The sequence below is a fragment of the Xenia sp. Carnegie-2017 genome, unplaced genomic scaffold (assembly GCF_021976095.1).
Source record: "Xenia sp. Carnegie-2017 unplaced genomic scaffold, XeniaSp_v1 HiC_scaffold_4, whole genome shotgun sequence".
Lineage (NCBI taxonomy): Eukaryota > Metazoa > Cnidaria > Anthozoa > Malacalcyonacea > Xeniidae > Xenia > Xenia sp. Carnegie-2017.
In genome coordinates, this window is record NW_025813504.1 from 5075818 (window position 1) to 5098808 (window position 22991).

Below are 22991 nucleotides of genomic sequence, written 5' to 3' on the forward strand. Positions count from 1 at the left end.
TTTGTCATAACCCTTATCTTTCACCCAACTTTAAATAGGCAAACTAAGCAATCTTTGATTAAAACACAAATGCACAAGTCATAAAAATGCTATATGATCGAATGTTTACAAATATGCATATTGGTAAAACATTATTGAAATTTTAGTAAAGAGTCTTTGATTTATTTCAGTAATCTAAATCATTGTTTACTCTAATTCTGCCTACTTTTTATATGATGATTGCTTTTTTCTCTTCTACATGAAAAAACCAGGTCCAGACAGATACAACTCAAAGTTTTATTTTTTATCCGCAGGTTGATCAACTATTTAAAAGCTAAGAACGGAAGGCCTGCATTAATGTTAAACTAGAAACTTTTACAGAGTTCTTTGACACCTGCTAAAAAAGCCTGGCCAGAAAATCATCAGCAAATCATCCAGAAATTTTAAGTGCATAAAATTCTCGACGTTGCACAGCGAGAATATCTGCACGTGAATCTCCGTGGCGCAATGGAATAGCGCGTTGGACTCCTAATTCAAAGGTTGTGGGTTCGAGTCCCATCGGAGATGTCAAACTTTTATAGCAAACTGTTGGTGAAGTGAACACTTTCTTCTTTAAAAAACAAAAACTATACACCATTATATATTTATACATTAAAGCTTAGTTTATTTATGAATTTTGTGACTCTAATTCTTTATGTGAGGTTTAGCGACAAAAATATTGTCGTACACAGTTAAGTAGTGTTTTTATTGTTTTTTTTCTTAGAAAACGTGAATTAAAAATAACTTCTAGAGTTGTCATTCTGAATAATAAAATTTAGACGAATGTGGTGTTGTTTGTTGTGCTTAATGCTGTATTGAGTGTTGTGCCCAATGTGGTGCCAATCTCAAAGTAGTGATATACTTTTCATACGTTTTGTAAGCTTGATACTTAATCGTGATGCGGGTGTGTCATGCTTAATGCATGAACTTGGGATGTAGCTATGATCATCATTGACGAGCTTGACTATTCGCATACTATTTCAACTTGTTTCTTATTTGTCATTCTTATTTGCAACAAATGAAAAGAACATTGCATGACCGCAACAGCTGTTGAAGCCAACAAAAAGTTTGTAATCAAACATGCATATAACCAAACTTAAAATAGTTAGAAACGTATACATCAAACTTTGTATTTTAATTCATTATGTCGTGTCTATTAGAAGCACAAAACTTGCATTGTATGAACAGCTAATGTATCTTGCGTATAAAGGGCCTATTTCAGAAAACGGGAGATGGCATTTTTAAACTTTATGGTCAAAATGAGTTATTAATTTCTAATACAAAATTTTAACTGGAGTTATACCTGATCCTATGTAATTATTGTTAATCTTCTAGAATTTAACAAAGCAACATTGTTCAAATGGTGTATATCGTCAAGACTATCAGAAATGCTGCTTGACTGGACGTCATCCATGGTGTTGTCTGCTTAAATATGCAGTTTGCTGTCCTGGAATGATTTGCTGTCCATTTCCTTACAAATGTTCACCTAAACATGGCATGTGCGACACTCGCTGACATATAGTTATAATTAATTTCAAATTATTGTAAACTGAAAGAAATTGATCATTATTTTTGTTATTAATCATTACGAAAAAAATTAGCACATAATATTCATCATAAAACTGCGTTGACTGTCTCGTATAGGTAATTTATGTACGGAACTTTAATAAATCACAATACTTTTCTCTGCAATTTCTTTCATTTATTTTTTTATATACTTAAGCATACTAAATAATATGAAAGTTAGCATAATTTCATAGAAGCACTATCGCTAATGCGCATTTAATGTAGACAACAAATTTTTGAAAATAAAAATGTTTCGACATCTAATGATGCCATCTTCGTGATGCCATCTTCAGTATAAGTGAATAATTATTATAAGTAAACGCATGCTTTCAGAGATATTAATGATTAAATGTCCCGAAAACCTCTCGAGGCTTAAAGGAACCTTTAATCACTAATCCCGAAGGTGCGAGGCTTAAAGGAACCTTTAATCACTAATCCGGACTAGTATCCCGAAGGTGCGAGTTCAAATCTCGTCCAAGTCACATGTTTTTTCATGTGCGTGTAAAAAACCGTGTTAGGATTAATATATTAAGTATATACTCTGATGATGGCTTTGGAATAAAGTCGAAACACGGTGCCATCCAGTAAACTGCTATAGTGGCGAGAATCTCTCGTCCATACGCAGTTTAAAAGAGATTTGAGTCGACTCCAATCCCTGTGGGCTTGGTAGCTCAACAGGTAGAGCGGCGGACTAGTATCCCGAAGGTGCGAGTTCAAATCTCGTCCAAGTCACATGTTTTTTCATGTGCGTGTAACAACCGTGTTAGGATTAATATATTAAGTATATACTTTAATCACTAATATCCCTTTAAAACATGCGTCTACATTGTAACCACAAAATTTAAAATTTGCCACTATTTCATAGTGTTGGCAGTTTGTGGCGCGTTTTTATTGTTTAATATTTAAATGTAATTCATTATTTTTCTACATTTGTTGTAGAAATATTTTATTTTTTCCTAAACTACCGATAAACAGGTGTGCTTATACACAAATGATCTTATAGCTAATGTTATTGTAATACTGGGTCTAGCAAAAGAAGAGGATTAGCCTAAAGTGTTGTAATGTGCAGCATAACATGCCTATTTTAGATGAAATTACCCTAATAAGAAAACTCAACAACCTTATGAATTTGTTCACCAAAACTATTTTATTGAAATTGCTCAGCAACTGTCACAACTATACCCAGGTGTGTGTACCTACCTGGTGCACAAAAACCCTTCCATGCAGCTGTAAGCTCCGTTTTTTCAAAAATGCTGTAGAAAAAAGTAATCAACAATAATTGAAAGGGTCTGGTGAAATTAAAAATTAATAAAGGTGCGCATTGAACCCACCAGGGGTTTTTTCTTAGTGGTTCCGTACAAAACATTTTTCGTTTTTCTTAAATGTGCGAGACCCTCAACTTTATTTTTAAACGGCACTGAGCAAAAAAGTCTAAAACGTCGACTGCACTACACACTAAGAGCTGCAACAATGTAATACTAACCACATAAAAACACATACCGTACTTTTTATATGATTAATTAACAGATAGATAAAATTGAACTGTTGTCGTTAAAAATATACGATTATGACGTCATTTGTAATAAGAACCAAAAGGAAGGACACGAGCCATCCAGATGAGTGATCACTCGTCTTACTCGTGCACCATTACTAAATAGACAAAGCTCAAATTTAATCAATTTGTTTAAAAAATATATAACGGAAAAAGTTACCTTTTGTAAGAAGCAAACAAGTAAATTCTTTTAGTTTTCCCCAACACTTTGAAAATTAAAATAATTAGGTGTCACGCTTATATTGATCTTTTGGATTCAAGATATCTTAAGTTTCCTGCTGAAATTTGATTGGGTTGGAGAATAAACAAACAATGGCTTATCAATTGTATTGAAATTTTTTTTTATCGAAGTAGTTAGTAAAAAATAATAGCCAACAAAACAAACAAACAAGGAAGATAAAAGGATACAATCTATATATACGAAATGATAATTTGGGCACGTTGACTAAGTAAACTGAAAACTATAACATTAGATTTTCTTATACATATTCTTGTTTTAGTATTATAAAGAGAGCTAACTCAGGTCATCGAACACATTCAAAGTGCATTAAGTTTTTAAAGTCAGGAAATTGAATATTTTCTTTATAAATACAGCATAAACAAAGTGTTCATTGTACATATTTATCGAAATGATTTGATTTTCATAGATGTGGTTTTCAAGGAATAGTAATACCCTTTCCATGTGTACAAGTGGACAACGTCACCCAGTAGCGAATAAATAAATCATCACCGCTAATTTTAAATTTAAAACACTTTAATCCCAAGGACTTTAGTAATAAAACTCTAAAGAATAAAAATCAGCCAATCGATGCGGTGAAGTAGTTTATTTTGCCTATATGTAAATCCGCCCCTGCCGTCACCATAACAATTTATGTGCAACATGATGATGTATTCCATTTAAATTTGATAAATGGCACTTTGTGTATCACCAAGCACCTTTGCATATCCGTGCACAACTTAATGACGATGCATCGCTATCAGAGTCTTTTGTTGAAAATTCAGATCTTCTATGCCTGGTTAATGAATCGCCAGCAGTACCTTTAAAAATCACACGTGTGGTTGATGATTTCTTATTTCTTACACTTATGCGTACAGCAAATGCAACATGCATTAGTTTCAGATTGTTTTGAATAGACACTTATTTTAACACGTGCCACTGACGTCAAAAGTGATGTAACATTTACAAAGCCAACAAAGTTCTTAGTGCCAAATGTATCGAGCTTAAGAGAAAAGGTCTAGCCAAAGTCGAGCATAATTTAAAGCCGGTTTTAAAATAATCAGATAATAGCAATGTTTTCTACAGTTTCTAAAAACGATAAGCGGAGGCTTTTGAGCAAAAACTATGCGGAAAACACTAAAAAAAGTGACGAAACTGGTTTTGAACATATTAACAGCATATTTATAATGTGCTCAAACGCATCGCAGATTGGCTTAATTTTTGTTAAAACAATTAAAAAAATTGTACCCAATCTGAACTTGTGTGAAAACAATGGTAGCCAATCTGCTACGTAAGTAATGGTGCTTCAGTACGATGTGTAATTTCGACATTAACCCATTGTCAAAGGAATGAAGGACTGAGTTCTGCGGTCGAATTTTCCTGAAAAATGTTAACAGTCTTTCTCTTTCTCCTTTCTTTCTTCTTCTTCGTTTCTTTTTCATTAAGAGGCCTTTCGTTTCTATACAAATGAGCAAACGGAATACAAAGAACAAACAAACCAAAAACCTCTTTCAATTATAAAACTGTCATAGGCATAGTAACGGTGTAGTTTGTTCCTCCAGGGATTTTCCTATCCACTGTGATATACTGAGTGAGTGAAGGATATAAAAGGGGTAACTTAAGACAAGCAAAACGTCCAGTTAATCACTCACCTAAATTCCTACAAAATCACCCGATCCGAACGTAGTTATATAGAACTATCATAGGCATCAATAAATTATTGGAATTGCTCATGGTTAGCCAAGAGTTTGCATTTGGTTCGAATTCATTGTAAGGGCAGATTTTCAGGGAACTGAAGGGGGTGCATACCCCTGAACAAATACTCAAGCCTCTCCGAAGAAAAATTCTAAATGGTACAACGAACTGCATACTATAATTGTAATAATAATAGAGACTAGGGAATTGTACACTAAGATTAAGCAAAAAATAGAACTCATTCATTTCAAAGGCAATTAAATATTTTATACTACAGCCATTTCCCATTGGATTACTACCATGCGCGTTTATATTGCAACGTTAAAACGAAAGTAGTTGTTAAACGTGAAGCAACCTATTACTTTATCATGTTTCTCTATTTACAAAATATTTTCTTGTCCCTTGTTTGTCACGAGTAAAAGTAGCTGTTGTATTCGTCTTTCATTTGTCGTTGATAGAATTTGGATAAATAAGTTGCACCTAAAGCTAGGAGAATGACGCACTTCCTGGAAAAACCACACTTCATCCTCCAGTTAAATGAGCATTCATCCGCCCGTGGTTCATTATGTTTAAAAAAGTTAACAATTTCCATAACTTTGGGAATCATCAGGCATTGTATACAATACGTAACTTCGCCGTTCAACTAAAACATTCGGGTTGCCTGAAATAATCTCCCCGTAAAGGCATGGTCGTAGGGCAACAAAAATATTTCAATAACCAAAGCACGTTAGAAAAATTTCCTTTAAAAAATTCTCAATCTATTCTTATCAGATACCTGAGAGTTTCGAATTTTCTTTATTACAGCTTCGACATCAACGTCGTTGTTGAAAACTAAACAAAATCGAAAGCTAAAGTAAATACCGGAGTTTCGTTTTTATTTTTGATGGACGAAAGCAAATCCGAAGGAGCATAACTAAGCTATGACCAGTCTCCATACAGTTTTATATATGGTAATACCATGGGTAGTTTAAGTCTACGAGATATTAATGGGAAATGGAAAGCACATAGTCATTGCTGAGGCTTTTTCAATCGCAAAAAATTGAGATGCATTTCAAAACCCGCAAACCTGGGTGAAACTTGGAAAACTGCAATGAGCGTCTTCAGTTATTTTTGGAGTGACTTCATTGAATTGCCTTGATTAAACCCTTCCAAGTTGTTAACGTTATATCCAGCTACCAAACGTGACGCATGCGCGTTTGTCAAATACTACCTATAGTATATAGGTTTCGTGAGGTCTCAATACTATGTGAATATTTTTTATATTGTGCAACAATTTATCTACACGTACGTAGATGGAAACACGTGACGGAATTTGATGAATTAAGTAAATGTTATGAAAAACAGAATTCAATACTTAAATTCATATCTTCCTTTCTCGTAAGATGCATGTCTTTTGACAGTATTGTCTTATAGGAAAATGCAACACAAATTATGTCCATTTTTTGTTAATTACCTTTATTTCAAATAAAGTTTCAACAGCTTTATCAAATCTGGCGCGTTTGAGGGTAAATATAATGAAGACACGGATGAAATTCTTATCACATATTTAATTTTTTTGAAAAAGGTTATGTTTCTAGTGGACAACACGACTTTTTCATTGTTGCTTTTTATAAATTGAATGGTTTGGGTTTGAACCCAAGAGTATCGCTAGATGTTTGTAGAAAGAAATCGTTCAGGTTAGTTTGAAAAAATCGGAAAAACCTTTACGTTGATTTTAAAAATTTTTACAATGCAGAAACAATTACAAAAATATTATCTACCTGTTTTGGCTTTGTCGCCCATTTTCTTCATTTCCGGTGGTTGAAACATCTTGTCTCGACGTTCTTTACGAAGACTTTCGGCTGCTGTTTGTTTTTGCTAAAGAAATTTTACCAAAATAATGAGTGACGATTGTGGTTAAACATAACAATTTTTATTGTCGAAAAAAAGAAACGCGACAGGAAAACCTGTACTATTGTGAACCAAAACTTTACCGCCGACTATAATTTGCTTTTGAGCAAAAGTTTACAATATTGAATTGCATTCAAATATTCGTACAAACATGGGCGTCATCCTGCGATAATTGGGGGGACCCAATATTGATATATTCTGTTATGCCAGGCTGATTAACTCCTAATACAAGGCGGCAAATATAACTGTCTAACACCAGTCATTGCAGAATCTAGTCCTTGCAGAATCGCAGGCCTTGGTCGCCACGGCATCGGTGATCTGGACCTCTGGTTCATTATGAGGCCTTGATTCGATAGAAACCTTGATCACTTCTTCTGATGGAATTATGAACGCTAACCGTAGCAGTTGGAGCGCTTCTGGATCCGCAAAAATAGACTGAACTAGTTCCGACACCGTTGATTTACTTTCCTCTTTGTCTCTCGGATTCAAATCTCCTTGGATGCGGTTACAATCCAGTGGATTTCCTTCTCTATGAGAAATATCAGCCATGCTTTTTCGCGAGCGAAATAAAATGGTGAGTTTGGGATAGCTGCGACGTTGTGTTTATTTTAGTTAAAGTTTCTTTGTATCGCTATTTTGAGTGACATAAAGTGGCATTACATTGTTATATCGAGGCGACTATTTTGAAATATAATCGAGAAATCTTCTATGTATATTACTAAGCCCTTAATAACCGAGCTCGAGGTTTTTACGGAGAAATATCGGACCGAGGTATTTTTGACAGACCGAGCCGTAGGGCGAGAATGGAAAATAATGAACCGGCAAAAATGTTTCCGAGCCAATCAAAGCGCACCATTTTTCCAGAATTGACGCTTGCCATATAATAATAATAAGTAATAGCATACGTAGCTTCTCGTGCAATTTAAGAAACACAACCACTCGTGAGTTTTTCAAATACTTCGAATTGCACTTGTCCTTCGGACTCATTGAGGTAGATTATTAGAGATTACTAGACCAAAACCTCGTCGTACGTATAATGATTTTCATGTATGGAGCTTCACTTGAGCAAAGTTTTGGTTGCTAACAATTTACATGTAAGAAAAATCATACAGGTCCAAGTACACCTTACAATAAAAATAATTAAGCTACACGTACCTTCTTTTCTTCGCTCGATTTAACTCTTTTTTCTTTTTCTTTCAGAAAATATTCCCCGTTGGCAAGCTGTTTGTCAATCTTGCTTTCTGTCTGCGGTGGTGGAAACGGCGTGTAAACTTTCTTCATTTTCTTTGGTTTCTTTCGATGTTGCATCGTGTTTTTCTTGAACTTGGGTAGAAATCTATCCCAAGATTCATTCCTTAAAGCTGGATCTTTCGCTAACTCCCTTTTAATCATTAACGTCTACAATAGCAATTTCAAATGTTCAAACAAATGCTTGACTTGATTTGTTAATTTTTTATCAATTCTTACAACAAAGCAATGTATGCAAGAGCAATTTCAATGTATAGCTACATCGTTCCGTTGATAACTAGTTTGAAGTTATAATGAAGTTTACTATAAAGTAGCATTTCACGTTACTGAAAAAGAGATCCGATCTTTCTTACAAACAGAAGGACATCAAATGCACAAATGACACTCATCGTTGGTATAATAGTTGATTAATATAAAATATAGAACTCAATTTTACCTCCAAATACTGTATACAATTTTGAAAAACAGCCTTTTAAAAACAGCGTCGCAAACTGGCTGAATGCTTAAAAAACCCTAGTTTCTAGAGTTGTCAAAGTTTCGGAGTAACTCCAAATTGCGTCAAAACCAGCATTCACATATTGCTCTCTTGCTCGCTACGCAATTTCTTGCTTCTCACAAAACTTTCACGCGTGTTTTTATTAAAAATAACACCCAAAATGTTTTCTTTACCTCTTGAATAATTTCCCCGAAAAACTGAAAGACCAATATATTCCAAGAAAAGCTTGTAACTAATTCAGATGCAAACATATCTACTACAATATGACGGGGAGTGCACATATTACCAATTTTTCACGATCATAAGACTAAAAATGTTTGGTAGTAGCTACATAAAGAAGATGGTTGGCTGGTGATAGCCTAGATAGTTTGGAATTTAACGCATGCACTGAAAATCAGAGTCGAAAGTTATTTCGTACGCCATTATACCTTTATGTTGTAGATTGGATGAACATTTCTCATCGTATCTTCAATAACTTTTCGAGCCTGAAAAGAAACTTAAATTGTAAAACTATTTTACCATATCAACGACAGACAAATGAGATAACGTTGCCACATTTTAGCGCGTAAAGTGCTTGCTCGTAGCACGTGGTATGGAACAAATATTGTAACAAATAATCCAATAATAAACCAGGGGAAAACCAGCACGCAACTTTTAAATATTCGAACTCAAAACAGTTGATAGTAATTAAATTCTCGTTTAAGGAGACAAAAGCTTACCGATTTTAATCCTTTGTATGAACCCAGGACAGCAACCGTGTTACCTTGTACCATAATGTAACATTCAGTAAGAAGCTCTAAAGCCTATACGTTGGGAATGAACATCACATTAATGAACAGTTATTCTTGAAAAAATGCCAATGACAAAAATGAGGCATACAGGCAGAAAGATAATCAGGGTTCTGGGATTATTCATATATGAACGATAGCCGTACTAGTCCCTTTAAAATTTATTTTTAAACGGATTTTAAATTGAATATATGAGTTTTTGTCTCTCTCTAATTTTGATGAATAATTTTGTGGCCCATACACATTGTTCCAAAGAAAATGCCATGCGGAGGGGAGATACGGGAAATGGTAATAAGTTCACCATATAAAATGAAACTGCTAAATAAGAAGAAAGAGCAAACAAAGAAGAGTATCAACCCAAGTTTATAAAAGAATGCCTAGATAAAAAATAAAAGAAAAGCAAAGAAAAGATGTTGCAATACCGCTTTCGACAGAAGAAGAAAACGATTAGTCTGACTGTGTCTGACCTGTTGGGTGTAGTTCCTTGAGAGAATATGAAGCTGAAAGGATTGTTTTTACGGATTATACAGTAATGCTTGGACTCGCAAGGATTGAATATTAGACATGATTTATGTCCTGTTTAATTGGATTTCTTCCCCAGGTTTTGTTTATTTTTAAATATTTTAATCAATTATGATCAACTCAACCTTTCTATACCTTAATAAGTAAAAAATCTTAGATTTATTGGTAAAAATTAAGTTAATAATTTTTTAGGGATGTTGTCTAAACTTTAAACCAACAGTGCCCTATTACCAATTGAAAAAAGGCTCCTATCTACGTGTCTCACTTTGCCCTAGGATATGGAGAAAGTGAGACACGTCGAATTGTCAGATATGATGGGAAAATAAAACTCTCCATAAAAATTTTAAAAGTTTTTTCAAACATCATTCATATGACAAATACCCTGAGATTTATTGTACCAAGTTTCCAGTAAAACAAATTTCTCCCCCAGGAGATATATCTAAAAACGTGAAGTGTCGCATTTTACGCATAAAAACTTGAAGAACTTGTTCAAGTAACAATGATGTGAATTTTGGCCAATATTACGGAAAAGTTTAACGTTTTCTAACATTCAGTCAGTAACACACCTTCAATGTCGCACCATTAGGTCCAATGAGTCTTTGTCGACGTTTCACAAATCTTTCTTTATTACGAACGAGAGATCCAATCTTGATAATGTCACATGACACGTCGTCATGTAAAACTCTGATAGCCTAATGAATTTAGTGTACGTATCATATTAAATTGCGTAATTTTATCAATTCACTTTCTATATATTTTTAAACTTGAATAGGTTTACTCCACACTGTAATAGGAGTTTTGCCGATAAAACAATAGAAAATCTTTCAAAAACAAGTCTGGATGGTGTTTAAAAACAACCATTTATTGTATTTCCTCAATTCTGGCTTACGTAGGTAAAAATCAGGAATAAGTTTACAAATTTACAGGCATAGCAAGAATACTTATGAGGAAAGCATTTGTGCTTTCGTACTCAGTAGGAAGGCATTTGCACTTTGGACTAGGCATAGCGATGTTTTTTTAGGAAAATTTTTTCACTAAAGCTGTACAAAATCGTGACCATTATCACCACCATCACATGTACGGAGTGCATGGGACTTTGAAAAAAGGAGTAGAAAATTAAAATTACTGCAAAGCATACAAGGATTTTCTACTCGACTTGCAAAGTCACAAAGGTTCTTAGTGAGAAATGGTTTAGCTATTTGAAAAGCAAACACTTTCCAAAAAAAAAATTTGTTTGAGTTTTTAAACTTTATCAGCAATAAAACTCTAAAGCATACTTGCTTTCGTTTCAATATTTAAATAAACATGTTGTGTCTGCTTTAATCCTTGGCGTTCAAAGTGCAGTTATATAATTAAACCATCTACGTAGATTTCTGCGTTAATATAACCTAACAGTTGATAACAATAAGTAAAACTGTAGATAAGGTAAGATATACGTATTCATACCTGTTCATAAGGAACACTCCTCGCCATTAACTTTATCATGTCGCGAGCTTTTATGATTATAAATGGATCCCAGGTTTTTCGTGTCGTGTAGACACTCATGCTTCCCTCGATAACATCTAACTGACATTTTATGCCCTTGAAACATAATTGAACACAATACAAATTACAACATTTTAACTGATAAAGATGACAATGGCATCTTTTAGAGTATATTTTGTCTTCTTTCTCTTCCTTCAGAATGAAAACTATCATCATTGTTTACTGCATTATTTTAATTGTTGCTATAGCTATAACATACCGATTCCTTTAATTTAGCCTCCACAAGTGGCCATACTTCACGTAAATATTTTTCTCTGTACTTTGGGAACAAAGTCGCAAAAGAACTTTCTTCAAGAAGTAAATGCTTATTGTCCTCCTCTGTAAATTTTTCAATCTTCCAATGATCTATACCTTCATGATCCCAGGCTACAGGAAAAAACATACAAATGTAAAAAGTGCTACTTTGTGAAATCATTTGAGAAACAACAAAATAAATGACAGATCTCTTCATGTTCTCGCATCATTGCAAAATATAAGCAACTTCAAATATAAATCAAATCGACACATTGTATTAAGACGAAAACTCACGTTTTTCTTTTCTGAATCTGCTCTTCTTGCCTGAAATCAAAAATACCATGTTTATGCCTTAATTTGGTCAACTGTGGTAAGTGGCAATATTTATGGTAGTGTATGTTGAAGGGCCAACTTAATGTGAGGTATTTCTTTGTAACATAACTTAATTTAGTCATGGGTATTTTTTTTTCAAAAGAACAAAACATATTCGCAAAGATTTTCTTTCTTTAAAATTTACAACCATTAGCATCAAGCCAAAACCATCAACTGTTATACAGTATACGTAGACGTATTTAAGAATTTGGAAATTATAATTATTCAAGAAACAATAGTTCACTTTTGGTTATTATACATCCACCATTGACATAAAAATGCTATCTATTGTAATATCTATCGTAGTATTAATGAAGGCCAAAGCGTTCAGGTTTGAGTGAGCTTTGCCTTAGAAGTTAGATGATATTTTCTTCGTGATCTGGACTTTTAAAATTAATGAATAGCAAATCCACATGTACATATCAATACTAATCAAAACAGTTGCCACAAAAAAATTATCTCGAAAATTACAGATAACTAATAAATTCACAAAAATATTGCTGCAAAATAATATAGGTTTTACCTTCATTTAAGGAACTTTGATCGTCTGCCATGTTTTATCGTGATTCAATTTACCATGAGCGGAGAGGGAAGCTGAGCCTGCAGACACTCACAAGTTATAATAGTAGATTTAAATCACATACAGCAAAAGAACAATTATTAAATATTAATACATCTCTTTGATTACTCGGCATGCAACACGGGACGCAGGTTTAACAAACTCGTGAAGTATTTTAAAGAAGCTTTGCCAAAATTAAACGGGCAAACGTACGCAGCAAAATGTTTAGTTATTTTTTTTACATCTCGTATTAAAACATCGTTCAAAATTTGTAAAACGTTCATAACCCATAATCTTAACTTTTATTTGCAGTGCTGTAGAATCGTGTGTGTGTGTGTGTGGGGTGCTTGGAGGAAGGAGCCCCCTTTCTACCTTTGAAATGGATAATTTTTCATAATTTCATGGCTTCAGCTTCGTCAAGAGAGTCCCCCATGTGATAAAATTAGTTCTACAGCCCTGTGTATTTGTGTAAATCGTTTTACAAATACAAACCTTAAACTTTTATTTATAAGTATGTCATTTACACTTAGTCGGGTTATACACGTCCATATTATTGTATACTGACGTACATAAAGAGTGCACAATGTTTTGTCTAGAACTATCTACAAAAATCAGAGGAAATAGCCAATCCTAAGCCAAGCCTCTCACTTGGCAGTAACATTGAAAAAGTAATTAACGGAATCAAAGCTAAACTATACAATACCTACTGTAAAGCCTAGGCCACACTATCGTCCATATCGACGAAAATTAGAACGAAAACTTCCGCAACGAAAATTTTGAACGAAGGTCGACGAAAATTTCGTTTTCGTTCACATTAGAAGGGTTTGAACTTTTGACCTTTTTCGTCAACGAAAACGCTTACTATTGGCTAAAAATATCTTGATAATATCAGACTTTGTTCTCAAACATGGCGGAGTGGCAAGAGGTTTTGATAAATCTGATGCGAGAAAAACCAATTTTGTATGATAAAAGTCATCCGGATTATAAAGACTCGAGGAACAAGAAAAGAAATCACTGGCAAGATGTTTTAGATGAATTTAATAAAATTACGGACTTGGCGTGGGATAGTGAGTATTATTGATAGTCCGCCGACAAACTTTTTATATCAAATCATTCATTTCCATTACTTTTTAAACATTTTAGCAGTAACTTTTTCTTAAGAAGAAGTAATCTTTTTCTTTTAGAGATCGCCATTGTTTCTAATCCGTCAAAAATGCCGCTTGCTTATTGGCCAATAATGTTTTGGCTTTGCAAACATGCTTGAAATTTTTCGTCGTGTCTGGCATGCTTTTCGTGCACGAATTTTCGTTTCGTTTTCGTTTTCGTCAATATAGACGATAGTGTGGCCCAGGCTTAAAACAGTTATCTCAAATTTCGACATCCGAATCGAGGAAATAGGTTTGTTTCTCTTTTTAAATGTGGAAATATATGTATGTATGTGCGTATGTGTGTATGTACGTATGTCATTCCAGGCATGAACATTAAACTACAAATGAAACTGCATGCTTTTAGTTATATTTTTAAGCCGGGTTTTCTTTTGACTGAATCGTGTCAAACTGAAGAGCCTGTTCATTTATTTAAAAATATGGCTTGTGAACCCTCAAGAAGGAAGCTAAGCTTGTAGGTTTTCTTCAAGAGACAACTACAGTTTGAAAATTATGGGTGTTAGTGTAATGACGACAACTTAAAAACGGCAAACGTGTGCAAATTGGCAGATTTTAAATTTGATGTCAAGTAAGGTTTGAAAACCAAGCTGAAAATTGAAGAGGGATTGTTATGTACATAGTTTACGTATGCCAGACCTCTGAATTTCCAAATTCATTCATCAAGGGTCCTCACCTGTTCAACTTACTGTTAAAAGCGGAATAATGGTAAATGATACGAATTTATAACTGTGACAGATATGCGAAACAAGGAAATTGAATTCATCAGGACATATTTCAATAGTGTTGGACAACAAGAGCATTATTTGCTGGCAGAATATGAAGGAGGTGCTGAAATTTGGAGAAGATCTTAAAATCTTACGCTTTGTTATCGTCGACATCATTTGTTTGTTCACAAACGCACAACAAACGCAAAGACCACAAACGCTTTTAACTAATAGTAAAAGAACAGTGCATAGCATCAAAAAGTACGGCACTCCAAAAATACTATATGTAACGGAAAAAGGTGTTCATTGGAGTTTACTTTACAAAATTATAATTTATGCTAATTATTACAAAAGTACTAACGGACCTAAGCATCATCTATACGTGTTTTTATAGCTCCACCCGTTTTCGAAGATAATAAAGGCATTGTACCAATTGCACTTTTTGGAGATCCATTTACAATAGAAAGCACAGAAACTAGGCACTATATACATGGATCAGAAAAAGTCAGATTTCAAATGCTGTACTACAACGAGATAGATTAGACATTTTAATCAACAGGCTAAGCTAAATGACCATTTCTAGGACTCGAGAGGAGGAGAAATAAACAAAAAAAAAAATCCTGCTGAGCACAATTACGCAACCAAAACATATCAAAAATTGCAGAAGAGTCAAAAATTTAACTTACCAGCAACAATTCAGATTCGTGAAATAAAAGTTTTTAATGGACTACTATCTTGACAAAACTCTTTACCCAACAGCGAACAGCTTGAGAAAAGCGGAAAAACCGTTTTAGATGAACTTAGAGCAGACATTTCTAAGACTTCGAACAATATAAACACACGTCAAACTGCTACGTGAAACTACATTTATCATCACAGCTCCATAGACATGTAGTTGGAAGTTCTGTTAAAACCAGCTACAACGTTGACAATTAAACGAGTAATAAGTAAAATTCACGAGCTTGTCAGTAAGGATTGGATATATAAGCATTGTCTCTTCTGTCTTGGCTGCCATATCTAAAATTTAGAATTATGTTTGTGTAAGTTTTTCAATCCTTATAAATCTGTCACAACGCCTATCTTTCACCCAACTTTAAATAGGCGAACTAAAAAATCTTTGATTAAAACACAAATAATAAAAATGCTATATGATCGAATGTTTACAAATATGCATAATGGTAAAACATTATTGAAGTTGTAGTAAAGAGTCGTTGCTTTATTTCAGTAATCTATATCATTGTTTACTCTAATTCTATCCATCAGTTTGTATGATGATTGCTTTTTTCTCTTCTACATGAAAAAACCAGGTCCAGACAGATACAACTCAAACTCTTATTTTTTATCAGCATGTTGATCAACTATTTAAAAGCTAAGAACGGAAGGCCTGCATTAATGTTAAACTAGAAATTTTTAGAAAGTTCTTTGATACCTGCCAAAAAAGCTTGGCCAGAAAATCATCAGCAAATCATGTGGAAAGTTTTAGTGCACAAAATGCTACACTCTGCATATCCATAGCATCAGCATGTGATCTCGGTGGCGTAATGGATTAGCGCCTTTGGCATCTAATGCAAAGGTTGTGGGTTCGAATCGCATCGGAGATGTAAAACTTTTATAGCAAACAGTTGGTGAAGTGGACCTTTTTTCTTTAAAGAACAAAAACTTTACACCATTAAAAATTTTTAGTAGAAATTTATGTGTAAAAAACAAGTTGACTTAAGGCCTATTCTTACGATAATTTTGCATCCTAAAAAAACAGATTGTGTGAACACATATAAAGAGAGGTACCGACAATATGATTCGTCATTCTAAAAAATGCGATGGATATAGTCCCGGACTTCCGATTGTCTATACTTTCCAAGTTTAATTTTGCGCAAAACAATAGATAAGAAAAAGACTTGAAAACAAGGAGAAAAATACGCAAAATGTATTGATAAATGTACTGGATAATATAAATAGACAACACAACAGCCGTGGCTGTGATAAACCATATTGGTACTAGTCACTCCTTACTTTTCAATGATTCCTGTAAGGAAATTTGGGATTGGTGCATCAAACGGAAATTATGGTTTAATGCAGCCCATGTCTCGAAAGTAAAAAACACCGATGCCGATTTTAAGCCTTGCAGGAAACCATCTAATACTTAGTGAATGTTAAATCCATTGCATCTCAACGAGGCTCTCTCTAAAATAGCGTCTGAACCTGATACGGATGTGTTTGCCTCCCAACTGAATACACAATACATACATTTCTATCGACCTGACCAAGGTGCTACGGAAGTTGACGTATTTTCAGTAGACTTATCAAATATAAATTTTTCCGCTTCCCTCCTTTCAGTGCAATCAGTTCCTCATTTAAAGAAAATTAGCGAGGAGAGGGCAACAGAAATCTGTCTTATTCACAATTGGCCCACACAGTCTTGGAATCCGAAAGCCATGAGTATGTGCTTTCACTATCATGTCCAACTACAACCGGACCTCCGACTTCTAACACTGCCGGATCAACAGCGGGAGACTCACCCTATGCACAAAACCTTAAAGCTTATGGTCTATCTGTTGTCGTGAACAAGTTGATGTGAATGGGGCTCCACCAAGAGACAATCGACATCATATTATCTTCCTGGTGGGGTAGTACAATTAAGCAATACTCCACTTATTTGCATCGATGGGCAGTGTCTTGCGGTGACAGTCAGATCGTCCCAGAACAGGCCGGAGTCAACGAAATACTGGCTGTCTTGACACATTTATACAAGAATAAACTGGGATATATTGCAATAAGCACTGCACGCTCAGCTCTCTCGTCTGTTCTCAATTTAGACGACCATCACACTTTTGGAGAACACCCATTGTTGACAAGGTTTCTCAAAGGCATTTTTGAATTACAACCCTCTTTACCGCGATATTCATATGTTTGGGATATCGGTAAACTACTTAGGTATTTTCAATCAACAGAACAATTAGCGAGCCATAAGTCTCAAAGGCTCACCAAAAAAAACAAAAGACATTACTTTCTCTCATAACAGCACAAAGATGCCAAACCCTCGATTCAGTTTATTATTTCAATTGTGCTTTTGCGTAAAAATGAGATTCTCAAATACCTGAAGTGGGAAACCAAATCTTAGCAACCCCCCATCACAGTGGTTTATGTTAACTGTGAAATCTGTCGCCCCTATGAAAAATGTACGTACGCAGAACGCATTATTAGAAGGGCCTTATCTTTTACCAGCAATATGTCCCTCACCTCAGTTAGTTAAAGAAATTATGTAATAATAATATACATCCATCGCTAATTCCCCATGAAATTTAAATTTCTGAAAAAATTTAGGCTATTTTTTTTACAAATTTAAATTTTATGGGGAATTAGCGATGAATATATAAGCATTGTCTGTCCTGTCTTGTCTACCATATCTAAAATTTAGAATTATGTTTGTGTAAGTCATTTTAATCCTTATAATTTTGTCATGACACTTATTTTTCACCCAACTTTAAATAGGCAAACTACACAATCTTTGATTAAAACACAAATGCACAAGTCATAAAAATGCTATATGATCGAATGTTAACAAATATGCATATTGGTAAAACAATTTTGAAGTTTTAGTGAAGAGTCTTTGATTTATTTCTGTAATCTATATCACTGTTTACTCTAATTCTATGTACTTTTTGTATGATGATTGCTTTTTTCTCTTCCACATTAAAAAACCAGGTCCAGACAGATACAACTCAAAGTTTTATTTTTTATTCCCATGTTGATCAACTATTCAAAAGCTAAGAACGGAAGGCTTGCATTAATGGTGAAACAGAAACTTTTACAGAGTTCTTTGGTACCTGCTAAAAAAGCCTGGCCAGAAAATCATCAGCAAATCATGCAGAAATTTTAAATGCATAAAATGCTGCACTATGCAGAGCGACGATTTCTGCACGTGAATCTCCGTGGCGCAATGGAATAGCGCGTTGGACTCCTAATTCAAAGGTTGTGGGTTCGAGTCCCATCGGGGATGTGAAACTTTTATAGCAAACAGTTGTTGAAGTGAACCCTTTTTTCTTTAGAAAACAAAAACTATACACCATTAGAAATTTTTAGTCTAAATTTATGTGCAAAGAAGCAAGTTGACTTAAGGCCCATTCATACGATATTTTCGCAACCAAAATACAGATTGTGTGAACATATATAAAGAGCTTCTGACAATCGGATTCGTCATTCTAAAAAATGCGATGGAAATAGTCCCGGACTTCCGATTATGCATACTTTCCAAATTTAATTTTGCGCAAAACATTAGATAAGAAAAAGTCTTGAAAACAAAGAGAAAAATACGCAAAATGTATTGATAAATGTACTGGATAACATAAATAGATAACACAACAGCCGTGGCTTTCGTAATAATATATATCCATCGTTAATTCTCCATAAAATTCAAATTTCTGAAAAAATTTAGACATTTCTTTTCAGAAATTTAACTTTTATGGGGAATTAGCTATGAATATATAAGCATTGTCTGTTCTGTAGTGGCTGCCATATTTAAAATTTAGAATTATGTTTGTATAGCAAACAGTTGGTGAAGTGAACACTATTTTCTTTAAAAAAAAAACTATTCACCATTAGAAATTTGTAGTCTAAATTTATGTACAATGAATTAAGTTGACTAAACGCCCAGTCATATGATATTTTTGCATTATTAGATAAGATAGTTTGCAAATGTTTTGCGATATTTTGCAAATATTAGATAAGAAAAAAACTTGGAATCACGGAGAAAAATACGCATAATTTATTGATAAATAAGCTGGATAATATAAATAGACAACACAGCAGCCGTTGCTGTGATAAACCATATTGGTACTAGTCACTCCTTACTTTGCAATGATTCATGCAACGAAATTTGGGAATGGTGCATCAAACGCTAATTATCGTTCAGTGCAGCCCATGTCTCAAGGGTAGAAAACACCGATGCCAATTTTAAGCCTCCCAGGAAACCATCTAATACTTAGTGAATGCTAAATCCATTGCACCTCAACGAGGCTCTCTCTAAAATAGCGTCTGAACCTGATACGGATGTGTTTGCCTCCCAACTGAATACACAATACATACATTTCGTATCGACCTGACCAAGGTGCTACGGAAGTTGACGTATTTTCAGTAGACTTATCAAATATAAACTTTTCTGCTTTCCCTCCTTTCAGTGCAATCAGTTCCTCATTTAAAGAAAATTAGCGAGGAGTGGGCAACAGAAATCTATGTTATTTAATATTGGCCCACGCAGTCTTGGCATCCGAAAGCCATGAGTATGTGCTTTCGCGATCATGTCCAACTACAACCGGAACTCCGACTTCTAACACTGGCGGATCAACAGCGGGAGACTCACCCTATGCACAAAAGCTTAAAGCTTATGGTCTATCTGTTATCGTGAACAAGTTTTTTGAGAATCTGGCTCCATCAAGAGACAATCGACATCATATTATCGTCCTGGTTGGGTAGTCAATTAAGCAATACTCCACTTACTTGCAGCGATTGGCAGTGTCTTGCGGTAACAGTCAGATCGCCCAGAACAGGCCGTAGTAAACGAAAGACTGGATTTCTTAACATATTTTTACAAGAATAAACTGGGATATATTGCAATAAGCACTGCACGCTCAGCTCTCTCGTCTGTTCTCAATTTACACGACCATCACACTTTTAGAGAACACCCATTTGTGACACGGTTTATTTAAGGCATTTTTGAATTAAAACCCTCTTTACCGCGATATTCATATGTTTGGGATATCGGTAAACTACTTAGGTATTTTCAATCAACAGAACAATTAGCGAGCCATAAGTCTCAAAAGGCTTGCCAAAAAACTAACGACATTACTTTCCCTCATAACAGCACAAAGATGCCAAACAGTCAATTCAGTTTATCATTTCAATTGTGCTTTGATGTAAAAATGAAATTCGCGAATACCTGAACTGAGAAACCAAATCTTAGCAACCCCCCGTCACAGTGGTTTGTGTTAACTGTGAAATCTGTCGCCACTATGAAAAATGTACGTACGCAGAACGCATTTTTAGAAGGGCCTTATCTTTTACCAGCAATATGTCCCTCACCTCAGTTAGTTAAAGACATTATGTAATAATAATATACATCCATCGCTAATTCCCCATGAAATTTAATTTCTGAAAAAATTTAGGCTATTTTTTTTACAAATTTAAATTTTATGGGGAATTAGCGATGAATATATAAGCATTGTCTGTCCTGTCTTGGCTGCCATATCTAAAATCTAGAATTATGCTTGTGTAAGTCATTTTAATCCTTATAATTTTGTCATAACCCTTATTTTTCACCCAACTTCAAATAGGCGAACTAAACATTCTTTTATTAAAACACAAATGCACAGTCATAAAAATGCTAAATGATCGAATGTTTACAAATATGCATATTAGTAAAACATTATTGAAGTTTTAGTGAAGAGTCTTTGATTTATTTCTGTAATCTATATCACTGTTTACTCTAATTCTATGTACTTTTTGTATGATGATTGCTTTTTTCTCTTCCACATGTAAAAACCAGGTCCGGACAGATACAACTCAAAGTTTTATTTTTTATCCGCATGTTCATCAGCTATTTAAAAGCTAGGAACGGAAGGCCTGCATTAATGGTGAAACAGAAACTTTTACAGAGTCCTTTGGTACCTGCTAAAAAAGCCTGGCCAGAAAATCATCAGCAAATCATGCAGAAATTTTAAATGCATAAAATGCTGCACTATGCAGAGCGACGATTTCTGCACGTGAATCTCCGTGGCGCAATGGAATAGCGCGTTGGACTCCTAATTCAAAGGTTGTGGGTTCGAGTCCCATCGGGGATGTGAAACTTTTATAGCAAACAGTTGTTGAAGTAATCCCTATTTTCTTTAAAAAAGAAAAACTATACACCATTAGAAATTTTAAATCTAAATTTATGTGCAAAGAAAAAAGTTGACTTAAGGCCCATTCATACGATATTTTTGCAACCAAAAAACAGATTGTGTGAACACATATATAAAAAGAGCTTCTAACCATCGGATTCGTCATTCTAAAAATGCGATGGAAATAGTCCCGTACTTCCGATTATGCATACTTTCCAAATTTAATTTTTGCGCAAAACATTAGATAAGAAAAAGACTTGAAAACAAGGAGAAAAATACGCAAAATGTATTGATAAATGTACTGGATAACATAAATAGATAACACAACAACTGTGGCTGTTTTAATAATATATATCCATCGTTAATTCTCCATAAAATTCAAATTTCTGAAAAAATTCAGGCATTTTTTTTTCAGAAATTTAACTTTTATGGGGAATTAGCTATGAATATATAACCATTTTCTGTCCTGTCTTGGCTGCCATATCTAAAATTTAGAATTATGTTTGTGTACGTTTTTTCAATCCTTATAATTTTGTCATAACCCTTATGTTTCACCCAACTTTAAATAGGCGAACTAAGCAATCTTTGATTAAAACACAAATGCACAAGTCTTAAAAATGCTATATAATTGAATGTTTACAAATATGCATATTGGTAAAACATTATTGAAATTTTAGTATAGAATCTTTGATTTATTTCAGTAATCTAAATCATTGTTTACTCTAATTCTGTCTACTATTTGTATGATGATTGCTTTTTCTCTTCTACATGAAAAAACCAGCTCCAGACAGATACAACTCAAAGTTTTATTTTTTATCCGCATGTTGATCAGCTATTTAAAAGCTAAGAACGGAAGGCCAGCATTAATGTTGAAACAGAAACTTTTACAAAGTTCTTTGATACCTGCCAAAAAAGCTTGGCCAGAAAATCATCAGCAAATCATGTAGAAAATTTAATTGCGTGAAATGCTCCACTATGCATAGCGACAATCTCAACATGTGATCTCCGTGGCGCAATGGATTAGCGCGTTGGACTTCTAATTCAAAGGTTGTGGGTTCGAGTCCCATCGGAGATGTAAAACTTTTGTAGCAAATAGTTGGTGAAGTGAACCCTTTTTCTTTAAACTATGCACCATTAGAAATTTTTAGTCTAAATTTATGTATAAAGAAACCAGTTGAATAAAGGCCCATTCAGACGATATTTTTGCATCCAAAAAACAGATTGTGTGAACACATATATAAAGAGAGCTTCTGACAATCGGATTCGTCATTCTAAAAAATGCGATGGATATAGTCCCGGACTTCCGATTGTGCATACTTTCCAAATTTAATTTTGCGCAAAACATTAGATAAGAAAAAATCATGATGAGAGGGACAATATATGTATGCATTAATTCGAACTGGAACTCTATACTAACGAACAAATGTAAGAAGCAGATGTCTCCTTTAAGCGGACACTACTTTCAGGTGTCTGCCAATACACTAGACTATCTTACTATATTCACAACCACTCATAAGCGGACATCAATTTGTGGGGGCATCCCAAAT

The 22991-nt window shown here is 34.3% G+C and overlaps 1 protein-coding gene and 4 non-coding genes across 5 annotated transcripts; 4 read left to right on the plus strand and 1 right to left on the minus strand.

The window, feature by feature from the left end:
* Nucleotides 1-472: 472 nt before the first annotated feature.
* Trnar-ccu lies at nt 473-546 on the plus strand. The gene has a single exon. It is a non-coding gene; the product is annotated as a tRNA-Arg (tRNA).
* Nucleotides 547-3688: 3142 nt separating this feature from the next.
* On the minus strand, nt 3689-12725 carry LOC124455505 (KRR1 small subunit processome component homolog). The gene is made up of 11 exons (XM_047006139.1): nt 12667-12725; nt 12066-12095; nt 11737-11903; nt 11439-11573; nt 10559-10684; nt 9402-9485; nt 9111-9167; nt 8094-8336; nt 6809-6905; nt 5824-5879; nt 3689-4812 (listed from the first exon to the last, which is right to left on the minus strand). The coding sequence occupies exons 1-11, from the start codon at nt 12695-12697 to the stop codon at nt 4795-4797; spliced, it is 1044 nt and encodes a 347-aa protein (XP_046862095.1). The 5' UTR covers nt 12698-12725; the 3' UTR covers nt 3689-4794.
* A 5770-nt stretch (nt 12726-18495) lies between these two features.
* Trnar-ccu lies at nt 18496-18569 on the plus strand. Its single transcript has one exon. It is a non-coding gene; the product is annotated as a tRNA-Arg (tRNA).
* Nucleotides 18570-21331: 2762 nt separating this feature from the next.
* On the plus strand, nt 21332-21405 carry Trnar-ccu. The gene has a single exon. It is a non-coding gene; the product is annotated as a tRNA-Arg (tRNA).
* A 1040-nt stretch (nt 21406-22445) lies between these two features.
* Nucleotides 22446-22519, plus strand: Trnar-ucu. Its single transcript has one exon. It is a non-coding gene; the product is annotated as a tRNA-Arg (tRNA).
* The last annotated feature ends 472 nt before the right edge of the window (nt 22520-22991 follow it).